The sequence below is a fragment of the Lonchura striata genome, chromosome 2 (genome assembly GCF_046129695.1).
Source record: "Lonchura striata isolate bLonStr1 chromosome 2, bLonStr1.mat, whole genome shotgun sequence".
NCBI lineage: Eukaryota > Metazoa > Chordata > Aves > Passeriformes > Estrildidae > Lonchura > Lonchura striata.
The window spans coordinates 106,499,547-106,524,662 of NC_134604.1; the positions used below are offsets into that span (position 1 = coordinate 106,499,547).

The 25,116-nt window shown below is 39.1% G+C and overlaps 1 protein-coding gene across 20 annotated transcripts in view; it reads right to left on the reverse strand.

Moving 5' to 3' along the window:
• Nucleotides 1–25,116, reverse strand: part of DMD (dystrophin) — a 1,151,138-nt gene that overhangs the window by 75,948 nt on the left and 1,050,074 nt on the right. For 16 of the 20 annotated variants that reach the window (XM_077781657.1, XM_021553010.3, XM_021553014.3 and 13 more), the window contains one exon: nucleotides 2,098–2,159. In XM_077781657.1, coding sequence (XP_077637783.1) covers nucleotides 2,098–2,159 — 62 coding nt within the window. Of the gene's footprint in view, nucleotides 1–2,097; nucleotides 2,160–8,783; nucleotides 8,932–25,116 lie in introns of those variants that run through there. The other 4 variants (XM_021553018.3, XM_021553020.3, XM_021553017.3 and 1 more) reach the window with 1 other exon arrangement.

Below are 25,116 nucleotides of genomic sequence, written 5' to 3' on the forward strand. Positions count from 1 at the left end.
CAAACATCCCATTATTAGCATTCTGACCTGAGGCAAAGCAAAGCACTGAAAATACATCAAGGGTTCTGTTCAAGACTAAACGGGTTATACTTGTATTATGCAGCTTGTGTGAGAGTTAGGCAATGGTGATTACACTCAGTTCAAAAATAAAATAAATCAGTAGGTTATTCAGTAGCACTTTCATCAAAGCTTCACTCATGCGGCAATACACAAAGAATCACTTTGTCTAGAATCTTTTGTAGACATATATGAACACCACAGTTTACTCATAAAAATATTTATTATGTATAGTTTTCTAAAATCAGCATTGCTTTTACATTAATGACTGTTTGGTCACAACTCTAAAAGAAATAGAACAGTGCACTTAGAGGACTGCTTTTTTGGACATTCAATGCTACTGAAAAGGAAAACAGCATGAGAAAAAGAAAGTTCACAAGTAAGTAAGAAACAAAATCTGCCTGAATATGTTCCTTCTTTATGCAGTAAAAAATAAGACTGTTTTAAACTCCTGACATTTGGGTGATACCCACAGTGATAAAATTCAGTTAAGCTAAATGCAAACTGACTTCAGCAGTCACACGTCTTCTGAACTGCTGACCTGAATCTATCAGGACACTTTTCTCCCTTATTACCTTTTCACTTCTTGGTATTTAAGAGTATTCTGGCTGAAACAGGGACTAGCAGAAGAAAAGCAGTTGCAACAGGACTTTAGGTCTGACCAACAACAGTATCAGCAATACCATGCAATCTGTGGATCAAAGGCAGCTGCAGAGTCAGAGTTAAGTTCAATTAACAGGCAACTGTATTAAAGGGAGGGCTGCAAGTGCAATTACCATTTGTCCTGAAACTTTTAAACCACTCACTCTAAGAGCAGAAATATGAAGGAGACACATAGGGCAATACATTGTAATTGAATAGCAAGTCCCTACTTGTCTGCTTTTGCATTTGGTTAGCCTGAACTTACACATTTTATATCCCTTTTTGGCACACAGAGCTACATTCTGATTAATTTTTAAACCAACGACTTACACACTAATATTATACGGAAAAAAATCTTCACACTGCGTCGTTTCATTTTAAATCACTTTACTAAAGTATTTTTAGCATGCCTTGAACTGCAGAGCACCATAGAGATACCTGAGTTCCCTTGAAATAGATTACACTGGCATAATTAGACTGTTTTCAGCAGCTAAACTAGAGTTTAGCAGGTGGCAATTTAAGCTATTTTTCACCATAGCAAATAAGCCTGCACAGAATGCTAGATCTGACAGTCCTAGTGCTCAAGCTGATTTATGTACATGTGCCGTATAGACGTAACCTCCTTTAATGAATGCCGCATATTTACTGATATTTCTTTCAGCAAAATAGCTTAATTTTTATTATACCCTCTATTATTTATTAACACAACTATTAAAATCAAAGAGTTAGCTATTAAATAGCCTGCCAAGCAGCCAACACTAGAGCATAGATTAACCTATTTTATCCTGTAGATGTACTTCTGTTAATAAATTCCAAATCTGCTAAAAAATGAGAAAAAAAAAAAAACCTCCACCAGAGAGGCACATCTGAAGTCCTAATAAGCATGCAATTTGGGTAATCAAAATGACATCATGACAGCTGCTATGCCTTCTAAGTATTGAAAGTGCTTTAAAAATAAAGCAGTGGTAACACAGTTTGGCAAATTGCTTCAACTGGCTTCCCACCATCCGAAAGTCAACATTAACAGCAGCTTGGCTTGATTTTTTTCATGTGCCTTTTGTAAAGCAGATTAGACAGTGAAAAGATTCAGGATTGTTTTTTTCTAACTTCTGTTCCAGTCTTTCAGTAAAGAGATTGTAACAATACACCCAAATTACCTTATAAACCCAGCATACATTCCAAATGTGCTAAATGAAATAAATTTCTTTTCTACTGCATGTTTGAAATGTGTGCCTTATGTATTTCCCTTGCAAAAAATTTTAACATTGGTGAAAGCTCTGCCTCTCTCTTCCACTTAATTTTGGTTTGCTTCCTCTGGAAATCTTTGCCTTCGCAAATCATTCAGTTGAAAATAAAAAAAAAAATAAGAACACCAAACATCTGGTAGAGATGCCTTACCTAATGACTGGTAAAGCTCAGTCATCTTGGGATGATCCCAGCAGGTCGTTTGCGTCTCATGGCTACAACACAAAACATGAAAGTTAGTACAGAGAATTTCTCTCTCCATGTCCCAGCAGTGGTGCAGGCTGCACATCAGAGCACGGTGCCCGATCCGTGCCCGCAGCCTGGGCTGCTCCGGCGGGGGGCTCAGCAGTGCCAGGCGTGTCTCCATTCAATGAGAGGCGTTAACCTGGAGTGCTTTATTCGGGCAAGGACTCATGAAATAAATTAAAAGTAGTGCTAATTAAAAAGACAGCAAGTATGTCAATGTTTTCAGGCATTTGCATGTCATCAGTTCTTAAGAACTCAATGCTTTGTACCAGTTGCTCCAAACTAGAAGACAGACATTTCAAAGGGCTTCTCTCTTAAAGAGTTTCTGGAAACTCTGACCAGACATTGAGATCTGTATTTGACTTCCTTTCCCCTGCAAGCTCTCTCAACCCTTTCCCATGTAGCAGGTAAGAACCACCCAATGCAGTGGGTCCAATCCTTCCTTTCAGTCCAGACCCCTGTGCTAAAATCCCTGAGCCACAGCCTTCTGATCCACCAAACATCTGGTACAGCTTACACCACTTTTTAGGCCAATGCTGCACCCACAGTGACAATCTCTTCTAGCAAAGATTCTTGGCTGCTCTGCTTCTTTCCTGGGACTCCCAGGCCCTTTCCCTGGCCCTGGAGGTCCCTGTGCAGTGTCAGGCAGCAGAGGCAGGGAAAAGCTATGAAAAGTTATGAAATGCTGCAGTATGACCAGAATGTAAATTGGAGAGTCTCTGCATTGAGGTCAGCAGCCTCCAGCTTTGCAACACAACGTGTTGCCGAAGGACAGGCAGCGTGAGAAAGTCAACAGAATGAAGTGTTAGTGGATGTAGTAGCAACTCATGTCTCCTAAGGTTATACTTTTTGAGTTTGTTTTTTAATGACAGCATAGCTAACATGATTATGTTTTCATTAACATAGCAGGCTTGAAAGAAAATTCTCCTTATCTGTCCTACTGCCAATAAAGTCCCGTTCAATTCAAACAGAATTCAGCTGCATTAAGATACAACCGTGAGTCTTCTTTAGAAAAAATAAATATATGGAACACGTAGGTAGCACACTATTGCAAGCAAATACATTTGCCATTTCTGTACTTAAAAGCAGACATGCAGGCTTCAACACGCACACATCATTCTGGAGAACATATGCAGAAGAGAAAGACCTGACCCACAGCACAGTGGAGATTCTGAAGCATACACCTTCCAGCTCTAGGAGATCAGACCACCACCCAGCAGCACCTATGGCCTGCACAGTGCCCTGGAACACTGACACAACAAGGTTGTTTTAGAGAACAAACAGACCTTGAGTTCTCATTTTGAGGCACTGATGTTCCCAAGTGTACATTTACCCTTTATAGACTAAGAAGAGGTAAAACTTCCAATGTATCACTTCAACACCGCCTCTACTCAAGGAAAAAGAAAGTTGTGCCAGGTTTTCTTAGTATGATTTAATTTTGGCCTTAAAAGACAGGCTATTTATTTGATTCCTGTGAATACTTACTGCCCCAGTAACCTCTATATGTTCAGGAGTTTACTATATATAATATTTCCAGATTTTGCTCTCTAACTACAAGAAAGAATGAAAGGGATCACAAGCACTAAGCTTAAGAAAAAAACTCTGCCATAGACCTGCCCTAGTTGAGCACAGGGTTTTAAACAAGCCCTGTCTCAATAACTTTAGCATTCCCACCTCTTTTCAATTCCTGCAGCGGCTGAAGGCAGTGAAAATGGGAGAAGGATGCCACAGGAGCAAAACCAGTCTTGTTCTTTGCTCTGTTAAAAACAAGCCCTGCAAAGGGAGGTGGATGCAATTGTATTCAGAAATCTCAGCCCAGTCTGGGTTTGTTTTTGGTTGGTTGTTTTTTTATTCCCAGAAACTGGGTAGCTTCAAGTGCAAACCTGTGGATCTGAGCCACCTGCATCTAAGTTCCTGCATTTCCTATCCTGCTTGGAGCGGGCAGGTTCTGCAGGGAGAATGCAACACCAGAACCTTTTATCATACTCATGTATAAAGCATATTTTTGAAGAAAAACAAAACCAGCTTAATTCCTAGTAACTCACTGTGAGAAGCCTCTATTGAAATAACAGAACTCCAAAGGAAAAGATGACGGAAGTGCATTCATGGCAGAAAACCCTGTAGCCAGAGATGCCACAATTCAGGTGAACAGCTACAGACCCAAACAAACATTCACACCTACACCTGGGCTTGCAGTTTGTTTGCACTCAGTCCCAGATCAATAGTTCCCCAGACATGAGCTTGGCCACCCTGGCATGCTTCCCCATAGGCAGATAGCCCCAGAAGTGGGGTATATTTGAACAGGAACTGTACCATGGTTTGCATGCCGAATCACATAGCAAAAACAAGAAAAAGAATTTACGTGAACAGTTACAAGAAGCCTCCAAAAATAAGCTGCCTTTCTGTATGAAATTAATTTGGTAGCCCCAAATTGTTCTATGGACAAACTAAATTTCAGACTCCACAGCTGTCAACCTGGCAGCCTTCAAAGAAACTGATTCCCCATGAAAACGTTTAAAAGCCATTAGATATTGGGTAAAGGTGAATATAGATATTATGGACATATCCCATGCTTGTATGGGATAGAAGAATAAAAGGATCATCTTCTTGTGAAAAACTAATACCAAATATCAAAGTTATACCAATGAGTAATTTACTACATTTTTAATTTTTATTTTTTATCGTAAGGTCTAATCACTTATCAGTGAGTTTTACATGTATGTTTTAAGCTTATGGCATTTACTACTGCTGAAAATACAAAACTGCTTTTGTAAGACCTGGTAAATAAAATTTTCTTTGCCAAAGAAACACTGGACTCCAACTGGTTTCAGATATTTTTAACACAGGTAACCCCAAACCTCTACTCAGAGTGGTTTTCTTTCATAGTATAAGATTAATTATCACAGGAAATGCATATTTTGTAAAGAATTATTTAATTTGCTTCATGTTCAAGTAACAAAGACTGAATTTGCAGGGCAGGTACATTTCCCCTTTAACTTTAATTTGAAATTTCCTTGCAACTCAGAGGAAATATTTCTTCCTGAGACCATGAGAGTCAAGCCAGTAGAGCCCCTGACTCTTGCCCCAGCAGTGAGCACCCATGGGGCAGAGTGCCCTGCACCTGCTGGATCCCACCCTCGGCAGGGAGCACCCAGCTCCCATCTGGTACTGGTCCCAGTGATGGGCTGGCCAGCCCTCAACACCCCTCTGTGCTTCTGTAGGAAAAAGCAAAGCCCTGGAAGGGAACTGGAAAGGTTGAGAGGCCGTATGGAGCCAGGGCAGACTTTGCTGGTACTTTACATGCACAACACAAGAAGGCTGCAGATATTTTGCTCTAGCTAAAAGGTGTTCTCCTCTCAACATCTTCAGCTCAGAAAATTATAAACTATTCCGCACACAAGGGCAGCTCCAGGAAAGGTTAGATTCCATCAAGGCTATTCTTCGTAAGCCTCTTTGCCATTTTCAAAGGCCATTTAATTGTGAGCTCTGGGGTTGGACCAGTGGGGGAGGATTTGTGTGTATGCCCTTATTGTGAGCACCGTCTGAAGTGAAATGCCAGCTCAGCAGTTTCAGGCAGCCTCAAACACACTTGGGAATGCTGTAGCATCCCTAATAGATCTGCAGCAAAGTGTTTGCCAGAGTTTCAAACTCTGGTGAACAAGGCCCTTTACAATTTACAGCCTGCTAGTCAGAAACACATCAAAAGTGTAGTCTGAGTCCTCTTGACTAGCAGCAGCTAAAGCAGAGTGAGAATATGTGCAGAAATAAGTACTCAAAATGCTTTTGCAACAAACCACCAACACAAAAAGACACTGGCACACACAGCCAGCAGTTTTGCAATATTGCACATGCTCAGAGGATCTATTTTTCAATTTGGGTCTACATTTAGGTCAACTAAATTGATCACTAGCATTCAAATCACAGGCATTCTGAAACAAATAATAATATAAGTGCACTCACTTGGCTTATTTTCCTCTTTTGGACCTGACCTGAGCTGCAGAAGGGGAAGGGAAATTAAAACCAGGCGTGAAAAGAACACAAGCAGCAATGGCCAGTGGTGACACCTTGATGCAGGTGTGACTGGCACACTAAACACACTGATAATTTGGTGGGATGAAAGTATAGTCTTCACTTGATACATCCTTTGAGAACCACAGGACCACTTCATTAAAGGATGATTACATTATATTAGCAAGGATAATTTTTATGTAGGGAATTCTGTCACACTATGCCTGTGTGAACTCCCCTGTTCCTGCTAACAGCAGAGAGATTTGTCTCTCATCACTGTCAGCAGAGCCAACAACACACAGGATTGGAAACATGAAATCAAGAGATGATATCCTAACAGACACACTGGCTGAATTACAGTTGCCTTGTTATGACTTGATCAGTTTGGACAAAATACAGTCATTTTTTCTTCATTCTTTTTATATTACTTCTGAGCAATACCAACAGCAGGAGGAATTGAAAGCAACGCTCCCCCACACCCAAATTCTTGCACAAATCCCCCCACAACATTCCTGCACCAGCCATGCTGTAACATTCACAAATCTTTTAACTGTTTTTGATTGCATCTTGTCTCCCTCACCCCTTTAAAACAAAAATTAAAAAAAATTACATCCCATGTATTCACTGCTCAGTTCCAGAGCAGAATTTTGGGTTGCAACTGCAGAGTCCTTTTTAAACTTTTACAGCCGACTTCATTGGTGATACCAGAGCCAGTTCTGCTGCACTTCTCCCCACACCCTTCATTAGCAAATGCGACATGAACAACATGTGCAAAGGCATAGATGTGCATAGAATAAAAAATTATATCGCATAGCAATAAATAGTTACATATACTCACAAAAAAGTGCCAAAATTATAGTGGTATTGTACAAAGCTCTGAACTAATCTCTTTTCAAACAACGTGATTTACAATACTTCTCGCCTTCTGTCTTTATGATGAATCAAATGTTACTCCAACCACCTTATGACTGTTGTCAAAAAGCCAAAATACACATGATAGTTGTTTGGATTTTACTTAACTAACCTAAATGCAAATGAAAGAGCTTTTATGAATAGACACTACCTCTCATTTATAAGAAAAATTTTCTCAACGGAAGATGACAGTGATTGCAAAGAAAGAATATTTCTCTTTTTACAGAGCTTCATTAATTCCTAAGCTAAGACAAGTTAGTGCTATGGAAAGTATTAGCAATGTAAAAAGGTGGCACTCCTTTGTGCTTTACAAAGAACTACTGTTTTCATCTGTAAATCTAGAGACTACTGATCTGTGCAGAGATTACTTCTGTTTAAGCCAAGGATCAGCGTCTCTTCAGCAGGAATTTGACTTTAGCCTGTTTTATTGGCTTTTGCAAGATTTATCAGACTGCTGAAGGCAGGCACCGATACATATTAAAGTTTCTTGCCGATACTGGAAATGAAAAATAGGAGAAGGGCCAAATATCAGCTGTCAAGTACTGAACAGTAACCCTTTTTTCCTCCCCTTGATGTTTAACATTTATTTTGTCTGCTCTGTCAGGGGAAAAGATTCCCGCTCCGTGGCTTGGTTTGGGTGAGCCTTGCCCCCCCGGCTTGTCACTCTCGGCTGATCTATTTGCTTTCCAAAGCCTCTCCTCTCCACTTCTGCCAAAGCAATTTCACCGCAGGGTCTTGTCAAATCCAGGCTTAGACAAGAGATGGCCTTGAACAATTCCTTAGTGCTAAAAAGGTCAAAGATCCCCGACAGAACCAGGTTCCTCGTTTCCCCAGCTCTGCACACATATGCCTGCAAAAACCACCCCTCTGCCCAACTCCAGTGCAAGACACCTCCGCTGTCCCAGGCTGCAAGATGTTTTACAGCAGCTATTAAAAGGCAGTATAAGGTGCCATATAGCAACAAGAAATACAGCACTTGCAGCGCTACCGCCCGGAGGGAATCCCCTCCCAGCGCCTTCTACCTATTAACTTGAAAGATTACTTCTAAGCATGAAATGACGGGGGGAAAGAAGCCGTACACCCCCGAGCACGTTCGCTTTCAGGAATTCCGCTGAAGTTCACGCCCGACCCGAGATGCCCCAGAGGCGATGCTGCGCGCAGGTGACGCTGTGCAGCACCGCGCTAGCCCGGAACGTGCGGAGCACCGAGGCGAGCCCCGCGCATCCCGCACCTCCGGCAGCGCCGCGGTTCCCTGGCGCGGCTTCTCCCCTCGCCAGCCCGCACGGGCACCGGCACCGGCACAGGTACCGGCACAGGTACCGGCACCGGCACCGGTACAGGTACGGGCACCGCCACAGGTAGGGCACAGGTATTGGCGCCGGCACAGGTAGTGCCATGCGTGCGTGCCGCTCACACCGCCATCTCCTACGTGTGCCAACGGGGCGCAACCAGCGCCCAACTACGGCCACGGGAACGGGGAAAAGGCGCCGAACCAAACGCCCTTTCAAGTTCCCAGAAGAAAGCCGGCGGCAAGTTGCGATTTCCCGTGTCAGCGGTGACAGGTACGGCCGCCCGCCCGGCGCCGAGGCACGCCGCTCCCCCGCCGCGGAGCGCGGCATGGCCCCGGGCCCGCCCCCGCCGGCACCTGCCGCCCGCGCCCGCGGCGCCCTTACCCCCGCAGCTGCTCCCTCATGGCGGCGGCTGCTCGGCGGCGCCGCGGAGGCAGGAACAGCGCGTCCGCCCAGCCCAGACGCTCAGCGCCACTGCGGCCGCCCCGCCGGCAGGGAGGGACGGCGGCAGCGAGGGAGGGATGGAGGGAAAGGCGAGGGAAGGAGGAGGAGGAGGCGGCGGCGCTGCCCCGCCCCGCCCCGCTCCCGCCCGGCGGCGGTGCCGGCGCTGCCCGCCCTCAGCCCCGAGCCTCCCGCGCTGATCCCGGCTGCGGGGCGGCTGAGGGCGCCGCGCCCCTCCCCGGTCTCCCGGGGCTGTGCAGCTATTCTGGAGGAAGCCCTCGGGGCTTCCTTTGGCTTCCTTGCTAATTTTTTTGGGTGTTCTTTGCCCTGGCGCTGGCCGGCCGGAGAGAGGGCAAATCAGTTCGCCTTCAGCGCACTCGGGAAGAAAACTTGGCTAAAATATGCACCGAATCCAGACAGATTTGAAATGGGCCTTAACCCGCACTTTTTTGCTTCAGCGTTTAATTTTGGTGCTTAAAATGCTGAGTGGTTTATTCATGAGTAGAATCGCGTAATTTCATATCTAAGGGCTTGCCTTGGCCCCACAGGGAAGGAAGGGTGAGTTTCTCCCCTGGATCTGTCTGTGCAGATGGAATAGTTCTGCTCATGCCGAGTTACTGTTGCAGTGTTTCTTTGCATTAATTCCTACACAATATGAATTACACAAAGAAAAGCCAACAATCTCCTTCTGGTGTCACAAGCACTACAAATCAACGTGGCCAGTCTCCCCTAATGAAGGCTCCCAGTCCTTCCCATAACCAAGTAGTGTTTCAAGCCCTACATATTCTGATTTCCTGGTAAAGCCACCCCAAAACCAGTGTCTTTCAAATTAAATTCATAGAGTTGTTTTGGTTGGAAGGGACCTTAAAGTGTTTTGTTCCACCTTCCCTGCCACCTACACCAGGTTGTTTAAGGCCCCATCCAGCCTGAACACTTCCAGGGATGAGACACCTCCAGCTTCTCTGGGTGACCTGTTCCAGTGCCTCACCACCCTCACAGTAAAGAATTTCTTCCTAATATCAAATGTAAATATATTCTCTACCTTTCAAATGTACAAAAGAATCTTCCTGGGAAGACGCATACCTAGAAGCATGGAAAATTCATCCCATCCCTGTTACATGGATGTCAGTAGGCATTGAAGTCGGAGGGTGTAAGCCTAAGCACCAGGAAATTTAGGGCTCCCCTTATGCTCCAGGTAGTTGAATTATCTGATTTTAAGAAAAGTTCAGCAAGCAGTTCAAGGTAAGCCCACAGTTATTTTTTCTCTAGAAGCATTAATGTGAGAGGTGCTCAAGGTTCAACCCCTCAGGCCCTCTAATGTAAATATAAACATTATTGGAATTAAATGCTAAATTCTCATAGTTTCTAGATTATTTAGGTTGTTTTAACTGATCTAACTCACAGTTTTCAGTAACCTTGTATCTCTAATATTACCCCAATATGGAAAGAAAATAGAAGAATAATTTTTGTGTAAACATAAATTCCCATGTTAAAACTCATTAGACTGTGAATTTTCTATTTAAGTCAGTGGTCCTGGTATAAGAGCAATTGTTTTAACTCTATCTTAGTTTTGACATGAATAAACTGGCTGAAGGGTGTCAATTGTGTTATATCAGCAGTCTCACATTTTCCCATTTTTAGCTAAGTTTTAAGAAATGACAAAACTCTCTTTAAATCTTTAAAAGAGGATGATTATCATCCTAGTTGGGAGGAACCTCAGGGTTCACTACAAGGAGAGAGCAGCTGCTCGTGTCATACAAAGGGACGGGTAGCCAGAGGCCAGACGTTTCACAGCAAAAGGGGTTTGTTTTCCTTCAGAAGTGTCTAGCACTGATTCCCTGATACACATTCCTTCTATTTTCACTGTTTCTGGAGCTTCCTGGCCTGCCTTAACAGAAGCTTGATGCTGCTATTATCATGCTGGTCTTCTTTCCCATACAATAGTGCCAAGTAATAAGAATTTAAAAACCAGTCTGAATTTCTCATACTTTGCATAATCTTCTTTCTCCTTGAGTTACAATTAAAGCATTGTATTCAATTAGACTCACAGCAGGTGAAAACCCCAATTAGTGAATCCATTTTCCTGGCTCTTTTCCCCTACCTTACACCCACACACCACTTTTTTTTTTTTTTTTTTTTTTTTCCAATAAAGGGTAACTCTGAGTCATTCTCCAATTGAAAAGAAAATTAACCCTTTGATCTCCCAACTCAAACTATTACTCAAGAACATCCAGGGCAAAACAAGAATGTTGAAGGATTAAGGGATTAAAGCCTATTGACTTTATAAATTGATTTTTATAAAAAATCTATTTAATATAGTTCTGATTGTTGTCTCCAAAGCTACCAAAGCTTTTAGCTATTTTGATTGACCTGAAAATTATATTTTTGCTGTATAATGTGCACAAGTAATGCAACTCTTACTCCAAATTACTTTTAAACTACCCATCATTTATTACATAAATATATTTTATTTGCAGTGCAAATGTCTACTGTCTTTGGCATTTGTAATTGAAGCCAATTTTTATGCCATACTTAATTTTAAGCCATTTATTTGATAAAAGATAGTTACCCCCTATAAATAATAAAACAGGATTACAGAGTAAGCAGAATTTTAATTCCCTGTGGTACATTTCTAATGCAAGGTCTACTCAGTCAACTTGTGCACCTATATAGAGACCTTAATGAGAAGAAGAGCAATGTTTATTTCTCCTATACTGTTCTTTTGTCCTGGACTATATCTAATCAATGTATCTATGTCTTCAACATTTAATAACACCAGATGATTAAAGGGAAATTATGACTGCTTAAAAAATTAGGGATGATATTTAGAAGTGGTCTTATTACCCCAGAACTCTTTCAGGTAAAAAATAAAAATAGAAAGATGACTTGGATTTGCAGTCAGTCTGACTGCATTGCTCACTGTCCAAAGGGTCACTGTCATTTCTGCATTTAAGAAAGCAATTTTTTGTGTTCTAATAAGTTCTTCTCAGAATGTTGTTCCTTTTCAATGAAAGAAGAGCCAGAGTAATGTACACATTAAAACTAATTATATGAATATAAAATAATTTATTCCTAAGCATTAACTCTCGAGTATAAATATTTTCAAGTTTTATGTACAAGATTAGCATCATCACTCCATGTTACAGACAGATGTGGAAACCCAATTGCAGAAATGGGTAGGGACTTGCCTAAAACTAAGTAGACATTAAAGGTACAAGTTTACTTGTAACTTTAGCATTTTATGAGTTAGAAAACTAAAGTAACATTTTTTAAATTTTACTGTCTTTGAAAGTGAAGATACAACATTTGCTTACTAGCTAAGTCTTACTTCCAGAGCTCTCTGAAGTCTATAGCCTCCTTGTGCTGGCTAATCCCTTACACTGTTTGAGTATCTTTTTTTTTTTTTTTTTTTTTTAATATAAATAAATGCTAAAAATCAATTTGGATCACACAATGGCACTTTACTGGATCATGTGTCTTAAATATGCTCCAAGAGTGGACACCTCCAGGGTGTCTGGGCAATTGTTTACAGCTCTCTTAGAAAAGCCAAGAGAATACTGGTTTGGATGCTGCTAGTTTGTTGTGTTTTTTTTTTTTTTTTTCCCTTTTTGCACATTACCACTGAAAACACATTAAAATATTGTAAATGCAACAAAGAAAATAGTTTTGAAACGCTCCATTGATTTCCCCCCAACACTGCAATGTAGATTAAAGAACTAGTAAAACATTCAGAACTCAGTATGCTTAAAATCAGTTATTTACACCATAGTTACTGGGGAAGGAGCCTACCACTCCCTGTCCAGAGGAAAACCCAACCTCTGTCCCACATGAAGGATGATAAGCTAGTGCTACTTCCTACCCAGGGCTCATTCTCTGCACTCTAAGGCAAGTAAGTAACTGGCAAGTGGAGCTCACAAGATTTTTTTTTCACTGAGACATTCTTGGAATAGACAGAGGAAGATGTAACCTCTTTTTTTATTATTATTCTTTTAAAACTAATTCTGCAGTAAATATTACAGAGCTTGCAGCAATGTAATGCCTAGCATGGAAAGTATTGGTACGTGGCATGTGTGACAGGAACACTTCTGTTCCTGCTGAATGCACAGCAGCAGAGCTTTCACATTCCTTTGGGCTGCACTTGCTTTTACTACAGTAAGGGCACCTGATTAAAAGTGAAATCTTAGTCACTCTACAAGATGGGTACCACAGAGCCTCAGGAGCAGCCCGTGTGTGCCTTATGTTGCACCACACTGCATGCTGTTGCTGAAAGGTGAATGAGAGGGTGCCTGTCATTTTGAATATATTAAATATATGTATGAATTCCAGCCTGGTGAGGTCTTGGAAAGGAAAATTTCGAGAGGCTACATTTATTTTTTAAGGTGATAGCAACAGTGGCAGAGTGTTCAGTCTCTACTGCTACGTGTATGACCTTGAAAAGAGGAGCAGAGTGGGACCGAGGTTGAGTATGATTGCACACATCGCTGCAAGGGGTGGATAGCACATCCTGATCCCACCAGCACCATGAGCTCTTCAGGTAAGCTCCTGTAAATAGCAAAAGCTCCTTTCTCCCTTCCATAAGAAACCACAGCAAAGAAAGAAAATGAAGGTAGGATTAACCCTTACTCTTCTGGGATGGAGATGAACTGGAGTGCAAAAAATCCCAAAAATAGGAGATCAAGAAGCAAAATACTGACATAATGCTAGAAAACTAACAGTAGTAAAACCCCTTCTTTTGGAAAGCTAGGAGGAGGAAAAAAACCATATATATATATTAAAAATAACTTAAAATCTGCCAACCGAAAACTTAGGTCAAACAAAATTGCCTGCTGATCTTTACAATGCAGAAATAAGACTTGAAAAATTATAATTAGACCATAGTAAATTCTTGGTTTGAGGAATCTGTGTTGGCAAAATGAATGGTTATCATTACAGGGAGTAGGGTTGAGAAAAAAATGCGGACTAATAAGGATAAATTAAACAAAGCAGCAAAGACAAACTCCATTTCTTTCTTTTCTTTACATGCCCAGTTGGAAATAAATGATTGTTTTGCCTCCTGGAGGGATTAAAATAAGAAGGATTTCATAAACTCTCTCACTCACTAGTGCTCTTTTCACCTCAAAATCTTTCTTTCTATGCATAAAATTATGTGTTGCAAACACAAAAGCTGGCTTACAAAACCATTACCTTCTCTACTGTTTCCTATCAATGTATAGATCTCAAAATCAAGAATCTTGTATCTTGCAGTCCTACTTCACTCAGGACCAGAAAACCTGATCCTACTGCTTACCCTGCATTCCCAATCCCTAACAAACTGCCCCCCTCTTCCAAAGGCTTCCACAGACATTAAAGGAGAAGAATGCCTTATTTTTTTGCACTAATTTACTTTTTGGTTGTGTTGCATTCCATGATATACATATTTTTGACATTATTAAATCTATTTTTCGTGACTAATATAATACAAACAGATTTTTTTTTCTTACATTGAAGACTTTATTTCAAAATCATATTGAAGAGAAAATACTCCTTTGGGGGAAAAGCCACAGAGATCATGCTTGAAGATTATTTACTAGGATATTGTAATGGTAAGTTTGCAGTTAGGTAGTAAAAGAAGATAACAATGAAATCGATTGCATTTTATGACAGCTATATACAGTCAAGTTCCCAGTCAGACCACTAATTGGACAGACTTTGCACCTTTGAATTAATGCATTCATGTTTTGCTGCCTGTATTCTGCCCGTGTTTTAGCAAAATGGATGCTTTACTGTGTTCTCACAGAAACTTGTAGCTTCTCTTACTTTACAATATTAGTTGAACCTGTCCTAGCTGCCTTATTGTTTCATCAATTATTATAATATACCACCCATAATATATAATTCAGACTCAAGAGACCCTGCCTATTTTTATGGACACACTGGGCTTTTTCATCCTCTTCCCAGAGATGTTGAGGCTGTTGACCTTAGCAAAGACCAGTTTGAGATCTACTCCTAACCTTTTCCCTTGATTGGGCCATACAGAGCCTTAATGTGAGAAAGGGATGGCTCTCCCTTCCAGGTAAATCACACTGATACAGTTTCAAAATGGGACAGTCTTTAGCTTCTCCAATACCCTGGTGGAACATGAGCAAAGCTTAGTCCTGCATGGCAAGACTGCTTTGCTCTCCCTTTCTAAATGTCTTACATGGGGATCCAGAGAGCAGAGCACTGCACTTGGGGAAGGAACCAGCCTAGAGAAGTTGATGGCAGAGAAGGCAGCTACACCCAACTGGCCTTACCAGTAATTCCATCCAGGCTAACTCTTGCATCTGATCCAGGTGACATTTCTCATAATTTATTTGCATAGAAATGCAGCTTCAGGCTTGTGCAACTACTCCTAACCTGAGGTCAGCAAGAAAAAAAATCTGCAAAGCAAAAGCTTAACATCCGCCATTTCTGAAATTGAACTTTTTATTTCATTTCTAAACAATATCCTATGAAAAAAATATACTTTAGCTAGAAAATGAGACAATTGTTCATATAGCTCTGGCAGCACCCTTTAACGGCAAGTGGCAGCAATCTCATCTTGTCCATGCCAAAGAGTGAAAATTAGTGTTTATATACAGGCATTTGAAACAACTACTGGCACACAGATGCCTACATTAACTGAGGCTTCCAGAGACAGAGGAACCAATATCAGCTGCAATGGAGCCATGTCCTAGGGCACAGATATTATTTTATCCTAATTGAATCTAAAAGTATGCTACCACTTAAGCCCTTCAGCAAAGAGGGATATAAAGGAATTTTGAGGTAAGATAAAAATTATTTCCTAGTAAGTGGATTTCATTGATGAAAAGGATTTAATTTAAGTGTCCTGTGGCAAGTCCAAGCATTTATGCTTTAGCACATACTCCACGTAATTCCAGACAGCTTCTGCACCTTCCATTTACTTAACTAAACTATGATTCTCCCTACAAAGTAGTGCTCCCAGCTTTTACACTTATATATCTTTGTGTAGCTCCTCCTATCCCCAGCACAGTAGCTGGCAGTTAATTCAGGGAAGAATCCTGTGGGTGCCAGCTGACAGGAAAAAGTTTTGCTAAACTATATTGCACAGTTTAAACTTCATGCTTATCAAAGCCTAATAAGAGCATTTTTGTGGAACTCAATGTGTCTAGGTGCACTTTCAGTATTTCATGTGTTACAGTTGAGCCAAATGTCTCACAGTGCATCTCAGCAAGGTCTCAAATAGGTTGCAATTATACTGGCATGCTTTCATTCAGTTCTCTGATCTCAGTTATTTAACAGAAAATGGAGTCTCTTAGGGAAAGAATAAACATGCAAAATGATGATTTCCTTTCTCACAACACAGCCAGATTTCACTGTGAAAAATTTGCAATGAAAATCAGAAATTCCTTGTCTGCCTAAGTCAAAGAGCCTTGACATTTGTGATCAAAGGTACACAAGGACCTTCCATAATCCAGTATTGAATCAAGAACAATGGTGAATGTGTTTATCTCAAAATCAGCCAAAATACTTCTTTTCTTTCTATACTGAGAATTTTTCCACATTGAACTAAACAAACATTTGTATTTGGAACTATTTGCCGCTTCTTTAGGAAATTGCTTTCAAAGGTGCAATCTAAATCCTGAACAATCCATGCAGCCCTAAAATATTAAGGGTTTAAATATTGGTTATGGTCCATATTAACATTCTTAGACTCCTGCTGCTACATCTAACTCCTTTGAACACATTATCAGAAATGTCAGCCTACACATCTGCCATATCAAAATCTTCAGCTTTTTCTAAAATAGTCCAGACTTAAAGAGAAAATTCCTATTGCTAGCACTAAGTGAAGTTACTCAACTTCATCATCTCCCTCACTGCACAACACAGAAAGGCAGATCATTTTAAAAGTTCAAAATACCTCATTTCCTGTTATCAGGCTGAAGAAACATCACACAGTGTTTTTCACCTTCCTTCCAGGGAAAAAAGAAAGCATTACATTAAACCAAGATTTCTCTATATCTACATGGTACACTACAAATGCAGAGCAGAGCACTCAAACCATTTGTTTATTTAACAGTGTCCAGAATTTGCCATTTCATATTGGCATAAATGTAATACATAGGTACCATATTGTGTACTGTGTGGAAGATTTTCTACCTGTCATTGAAGTCAGAAAGAAGGATCTTCTAAAGTCACACCTTCTGTCTCATAAAACATTACAAGTGTTTGAGTATTCATCTCTAATCCCAAAATAACAAAATTAGTTTGTCATATAAAAAAAAAAATAAGTTGCTGTTTTAAATCATCATTCTTCTCTTCAATTTTTCTTCAATTATATAAACAGGTCTTGTCTGTGGTTGCCAACTTCATAACAAAATGTCATTTTGTAAATAATTATCCTCACTTTAGTTAATGCCTTTATATTAATACACATCAGGAAAGAGAAAATAATAATAGTACAAAATGAGACCTTCAACCTTACACTAGGTTAAGATGTGATTTCTAAACACTTTTGTACTTTAGCAATAAAATTTATTTTGTTTATGGACATTTAAATGATGTTCAGTGTTGAGAAATGGATCTCTTGTTACTTTTCCACAGTTTTGTTGCTGCAGTTGCTCTTCATTCTCATTCTTAAAATTCTACTGCAATTATTTTTCAAACTATTATCCTTCTATCCATGTCCCTCAATTTGTTCTGTTTTTAGGGTAACTAACAGAGCAAATAATTTATTAAGGATAAAAATAATTTTGCAAAGATTTGCAGAAGCTGACAGACTAAGAATTCTGCTAAGCAGAACCCAAGCAAAGAGTGGAGGATTAAACCCCATCTAATCCACTGGTTTTTTTTCAACCCAGGGTATTTAATACTAAACTAAAACCTTTGGAGAGTTTTATTTTTAGCGGATTTCCTTATTAAGGTTTACTCTAAGAATCACATTTTAGGAAACAAGCTAAATAAATGTATTTCTTGTTTGCAAGTAAGGTATAATCATTAAAAGTCTTCTATTCCCCAAATAAATATTTTTTTTACTTTATGCCATATTTTAATTTTTCTGATAGTTTTCATTGTAAACATTATGCTTTACTGAGCTTTAAAATTAAAAAATAATTAGAAGGGAATTTATGCAATGTAAAACCATTATTTGTTGATGACAGTATACCATGTTTGATAAGAGATGAAGAAAGTAACTGTTTTTACTAATTGTTTCCTTGTCAACATTGTACATGAAACTTACTTCAGTTTGGAGAAAACCAGGACAATGGGACTGTGTCTATGTTGCCATTTAATTAAATAATTTAGTCTATGAAATAGCTAGGAGGGAGCAACTCTCCAAATGTGGCAATAGTTTGGCTGTTTGAACTTTCTAGTAGCATATTATCTTAGTTACACTGTTACATGTGTCTGCCCTGAGAATAATTGTCATTTCTTGGTCTAAATTTCACACACTGACCCTTTTCTTACTGCTGAGAGGTGGATGGTCCTACAGCAGGCCATGATATTCCTCTACTTCCCACTTAGTGCTCCTGTGGACCCAAAGCATGATTTCCTTCACATTTATAAATTTTGATTTTAAAAATGTAATTTGTTTTCATTTCAAATTATCTGGCCTAATGTAGGAGTTGATGCTGCTGAGCTGCTGAAAATTATATCTTTGAAAAGATTTGCTGAAAATGGTATCTGAAACGGTATCTGTTTGAAACTAGTTGGGCCTGCAGAATAAATCCAGCATATGGAATGATGATACAATCTCTCCCTAGACTGGGGAGCCAGACGAGTTCTGGAGCAGCTCAAATTCCTGGGATTTACCTGGCATGCAGACAGTCACAAGTTCCTTTCTGCACTAGATCCTCAAGCTTTTGTGGTGAGCTTCACAAAGAAATGGTAATTATTTTGGTAATCAAAAAAAACCAACATTTAACAGGGAATATTCTGTCCGGAAAGCAGCTAATCTGACAAAACCAAATCACTACTAGTGAAGTTTGTTGAATACTTTATATGTAATTTCCAAAGTTTGCAGCAATTAAATTTTCTAAGAACAACTATTTTTTCCACTTTTTTTTTTTTTTGTAAACTGACAGAATTTTTGACAAAATTATCAAATTGAGAGAGCACTCCCAATACATACAAGCACTCCTTTCTTAGATTTTCTTTATATTAAAAGCAGTGGTTTAAGTAGAAATTTCTGTAAGAATCTGGTAAAAGGTAGAATATAGAATATTCATCTGCTCCCCTGGATTGTGTATTCACACAACATTTCTGCATCTTGCGAAGTGTGTGAGCTGCAAGAGCACAGCATGTAGTGACAATGCTCTAGCCCTTTTAGTGCCTTGCATGCTACACACCGAGCTGAATTGTACTTCCAAACAAAATTTTGGCTGCATTCCTTACTGAGCACACATTGTTCTTGCTTTGACAAACTATCCCATTCTCTCGCTCAAAACAATTTGATGCATTTTAAATTTTTTTTTTAACTTGTTCCGAGATGGGTATAGTTTATATAATCAGCCACCAACTCCAACATTGAAAAAGACAGTTCTTATTTTCTTAATTAGGTCATTATGCTAAAATCATACTTTCTCTACATTTTTTTATAATTTGCAATTATGAGGATAATTTTAAATACCTTTTAGAATAAAACTAAGTGTCTGTTATATAGTTTTTCTTTTTCTAACTTAACATTTAATTAAATGCTAAGTTTGACATTGCATAGTTTGGTGAGAAATTCAGCACTGGATTTCAGTGAATAAAAAGAATACCTAATTGTAAGCAATGCAGCAGTATTCTATGGTTCTATATTATTATATATTATGTAAATATAATTGGCTTTGTAGTGTCTTTTACACAGAGATGGATTGCTCTGATCCGCCCTGCCTTCAAGCCTTCAGACTGACCACAAGTAAGTATGTGGAATTGAGTAGCAGTATGAGTACTAAATTGCTGAAAATACTGCAACACCAAACCTAGATTGACATATATTTACATGTAAGAGCAGAACCAAGTATGCTATTTTTAAGGAGGCTCTTCAAATTTATTTAATTGGTTAACAAAAAAAAAATTGGTCACTGGAGCATAATGGCATAACATGGCCTTATAGTGAGGAGTACATGTAGCAAACAAGGGGAATTTCAGGCCTAACTGCATTTTCTGTCAGCCAGTATCTTAACCTAAAAGGATCATCTGGTCAGCCTCTTCTATGGTGTATAGTTAATGAAACAAAAGAATGGTTACATATTTTGCAGCCACAAGAAGAGGAAAAAGGTGGATAGGGAAGTAGTGGATATACAGTATAATAACTTCCAGCTGCTGTATCATCTGTCTACTGGTAGGTATGGTGAAATAAATAAATGATCAAAAAAAATCTAATTAAAAAACCCCAACAATATCAGGATGAGTTTTTTGTAAATAAGAACTTGCAAGACAAGTGATATGAAAGCAACAAGATTATTAAAATGCAGTATCTTATTTATTATACATTAGGTAGATCAAAGCTCCTCAGAGATAACAAGGCACTGATTGGGGGTTGCCACCTGTTTGGTCTCACTAGCTATGGTGAAGCTGTCTTAAAGGTTGTCAGCACATGGTACACTTATGAATGGCTTGCATTGATAAAAAAACCTCCAAATTATTCTTTTTTTGCTGAAAAGATTTACTCATTATTCACCAGCACATATGTTATTTTCTTAGTTTAGAAGGATATGCTATGTAATTCAAGGAAGGTTTCAGAAACAAACAAACTTGCAGGCATATGCTCTTACTTGATACACATCACTTTAATATGGTGAGTATTAAAAGACCTGAAGAGTATAAAATTAGAATATATCTGAGCTGTTGTTTTGGAGAATGCTGAGCCTTGTAGCAGGCTGAGCTCAGAGAAGGAAGTTTGTGGCAACTCCAGGAAAACTAAAGTCTGGACAACGAGGCAGGAGGCAGTTTTCTAGATAATTTTTTTGGGTTGGTTGCTTTTTTTGTCTAAAGTCTCCACAAAGAAAAGAGCAGTTGTGACTTAAGGAAATGCTCAACAGTTGTTGGCAGGATCTACTAAAGAGCAAGCTGAGAAAAGCTGAAAATCTGCAAGATGCAACAAGGGAAGGCAAGGCAAGGCAGCAACAATCTTTGTCAGTGTCCTTGAGATGTGCCACAGGACTGGATGAAGAGATGAGCAGAGCTGCAGAATGGAGATGAGCACCACTGGCCTCTCAGGTCTTAAATGACAATTTGTAGGAAATAATGCATAACAGCAAGAAAAGGGGAGTCGGTGAGAGTAAGAAAGGTCTCTTGAAGTCAATGGAAACTTAATTTGAATGGATAAAACTGAGGAAAAATTTCTAAGTACTTTAAAAGTCTTGTGTTCTAATAGAAGAATTGTTTGGGAGGTGTCCGGGTGTGTTAAACACACCCACTGACCAAAACCAAGTTGGCACTGACACATGAGAAATGATTCCCCTTGCCTTCAATTCAAAGCAGAGAGGCCACATGATGTGGGCATTCCCTCACAGGCGAGTTTGATAAAGGATTCACACTGACAGACTCTTTTCCACTCCTTATTTCTAGGATGGTGAACAAATGCCCCAGAGCAAAGCAGCACTGAGGGTTTTGCGCTCAATTTTCTCAAGAGAGCACCGCACAGATACGGATTTGCCTTTTGCTAGCGGCTAATGTTTATTCTACAATACTTTGGGCATTGATGTGAAAAATCATGATACAGGAGAGGGAATGCTGACAGCCACACTCTGATCCCTTTTAGAGTACTAAAAACAAGAAGTAACTTTGCTGAATTCAATGAACATTTCTCTCGATCCATGCAAGCTGCTTTAAATGAAGAACTTAAATTTGATTCCCAAACTTCTGGCAGCAAGTCTGGTGAGAGCCTAAACTGCTACCACCATAACCTATGGGTCCTCTGGTTCTTCAGCTAATTTCAAGATTGTTAAGATTGTTAAGATTGTTATTCCTCCTTCAGACTAGAAAAAGGCTATAATACCATATAAAAGTAAGTTTTAACATGTATTAACCATATTAGTAAGGTTTTAATTGCTTTTGTGCCATTGCACAATTAAAATAGTGGAAAAGCAGATGAATGAGGAATATGCAGGAATAAATATTTGTCAAATACAAAGATCTAGAACACTGTCTGCAATGGAATTGCAGTTTGGTAATATTACAGCAGTATTAAAAGCATAAGCACTCCCATTAACAAGCAGTAATTAGGAAACAAATAAGCTAAGTGCAATTATAGCCAGAAACATAATCTCATGGTGGTTTATATCAAAATATCTGGCTTTAGATTCTGAAGTTCAAACCAGGATTTGGAAATGATGTTGAGCTAATCCATATTAGATCTTTGGGAATCAGTTTTCTAGCCTCTAATTTTCAGGTGATACGTAAGGTAATCTGAAGTATAGAGCTAAAACATGATATTCAACAATGGTATCCTACTGGCTAAAAAGATATCACTGCCAGAAATCTGGAAGAAATTTCTTTCTAAACAGTGAAGTAAAATTTCAAGATGCCTATATTCCCAATTACTTGCACTAAAAGTTTATAGATAAGAAATAAAAATGTGGTTGTGGTTTAGTAGTTCTAACTCTTGGGTTTTATTTTTTATTCCTGTAAGCACTGACATTTCCAGCTACAAAATACAGTCTGTTACACTTAGGAAAACAGCTGCAAGGCACTTATTCCCACTCTCTGGGGTTTCTATAGGCTGAAGATGGGTATGATTTTAAAGAAGAATAATTTATGAAACAGAAAGTTGAGGTTATTTCATTTGCTTACTTTTGCTTCCAAAGTTTACTCTCTATTAGGGAAATCTGCAGCTAGTATGGTGAATCTGAAATCCATGCTCATAGAGGTGCATCTCCTTCTGTATTTTCAGACCAAATGCAGAAACATCCTTAATGAAGAACAGCTTCAGTAACTTTTTCAAGGATATGCCTAAGCAGAAAGTATCTACATATATTTGGGGAAACACAGCATTCGAGTGTTTTGGATAAATAAGAAACTGGCAGTTTTCTCTCATTTGCCACACCACTGCTCAAGGGTCTGTCTGAGAATGAAGTCTGGAATGGAAAACAGAAGTCTGTCATAGATCCTCTCTGCCTGCCACTTTTGCAATAAACAAGGCTATCAACCCCTTGCAATTTAGATAAATATTTCTAATGATGTTATAGTTCAATTACTGCAAAGAGCTAATAATCTAAAAAGATCTCCAAAGCTGATTTTAAAAAAGGTGAGTTACTTAACTGATGATTATAAGATTCAGCAATGCAAGAAACTAGTATTAAACTTAGATTTACAAACAAATTAGAAAGAGTGATAGGAACAAAACTTTTTAGTTAAATGAAGACTACATTCTGGATTCAGTGAAAACTACTTTTTTATAATGCTACTTTCCTCCGCTGAATTTATCTGTAAAGATCAAATGGCAAATTTCTGCAAAATATTACAGTTCAGTAAGTACCTTCATTGCAGTAGGATATGGAAGTCTAATAAAGAGAAAATGAACTGTTTTAGCCTGCTGTATCTCCCAGAAAGCATCTGGGAGATGCTTTGGACAAGCCACCAAAATATGAAAAAAAAGTAAAGTGAATCAGCACAGAGGGAAAATAAACTTGAGCCAGCAAAAAGGCGCTTCTGTAAAAGAAGGAGGTTGAACACATGTACATATATGTAGATATTTCAGAACCTTAGAGGTACTGCAATCCCATTCTGTGTTAAAGCCCTCCAAGAGCCAAATACCAAATGGCAACTTTTGCCATTTACCATTTACATAATTGCCATTTACCATTTACATAATTGTAATTAACCAAATGGATAATTTTTAGTTAATTTATATAAGTTAATTTGTATAAGTATTCAACATTTTAAGGGTTTTCTAGTTCTGCAGGTTTCACTAGCTGAAAAATTAATCAATACTGCAAAGGCAGGTACTAGAGAGGCAATCACTGTATGGAAATGTACCTCATCTATTAAAATACAAGAATGTCTTTCATGAAATTGATAATACCCCCATCTTTTACAATGCACTAGAGTGTATTTACTCGTTAAAGACTCTTCTTTGCAAAATTATGCAAAATTAAGTACTTTAAGAAAATGAAGAGGAAAGAACGAATCTTCCTGTGCCAAATTAAATCGCAGAGACATAATGCTAGAGAACATTTTGTTACTTCTGATCTGTGCTCGTTACTGAAAATCCAGGATACTGCAAAGTAAACCAGCAATCCTACTGACCTCAGCCTGCTCATCAGCTACTTCCACTAACATCTTTTCCTCTTGCTTTTCTTTTCTTAACTCCTATTTGCCTGCAAAATATTTGTTTCTAGAGGAAAACTGCTGTGTTCCCAGCACTGATGGTGTGATTTTTGTTGAAGCAGACCTATGTGAGCAGGATGCCTCTAGGTACATCAAACTGCAAAATATTGCTGCAATGTGCTTCCAGACAATCAAGTCCTCTTTAAACTTTGAGGAAAAAAGGTAGCCAGCCCCACCTCCTCCAGTAAAGGACTTTGGAGTATGCTTATAATCTGTCTTGGTCTCCTTGAGCAGAAGATGCCATTTCTTCTCTCCATAATTCTAAACTGTGCAAGACAAGATGAAATTTGAATACTGTTTCAATAGACATGATGTGTGCACTTACATTTCAGTTCCTGAGAAGGGGGAAAGAATGATATATAAACAGTATCACTTAACCACCAAACCCAGCACAGAGGAGATGCAATCTCCACGTAATGGGAGGACTGACCATGTTTTGTCATATATGCACCTTTTACAGATTCTCAACAGAATCTGTTAGTTGGTACAGATTCTTGAGTAGAAGTGACTGACTTTATATGAAACTGTACCATTGAGCAGCAGGCTGGCAAGGGATAAGTGTCACTCAGGAACTTAGACATACGCAGCTGTAGAGATTATGAAATTCAACCTCTGCCCTGAAGAATAAATACCTTGAAAAAATGGGGAAATTCTAGAACAATGACATTAAAACGAATATAATAATTTTACCTGTAATATATGGGTCTGAGCCTTTTCTATTCATGAATGACAAGTGAAGAAAAATCTTTTTTTGGAAACAAAAGCACAACAAAACATTTGCTGTTGCCCTGAATACTAACGATGGAAGGCTGTTGCTATGGTGATGCTAATTTTAACGCTCTTGCCTGTGGACTTCATATGAACTGCCCATTTTAACTTTTGCAAATGTCATTTACAAAATGAAAACCCATTAATGACTGGTGAGGGCACAATGTTCCACTTTAATTAGAATAATAAGGAATGCTGATGCACAAAGTAC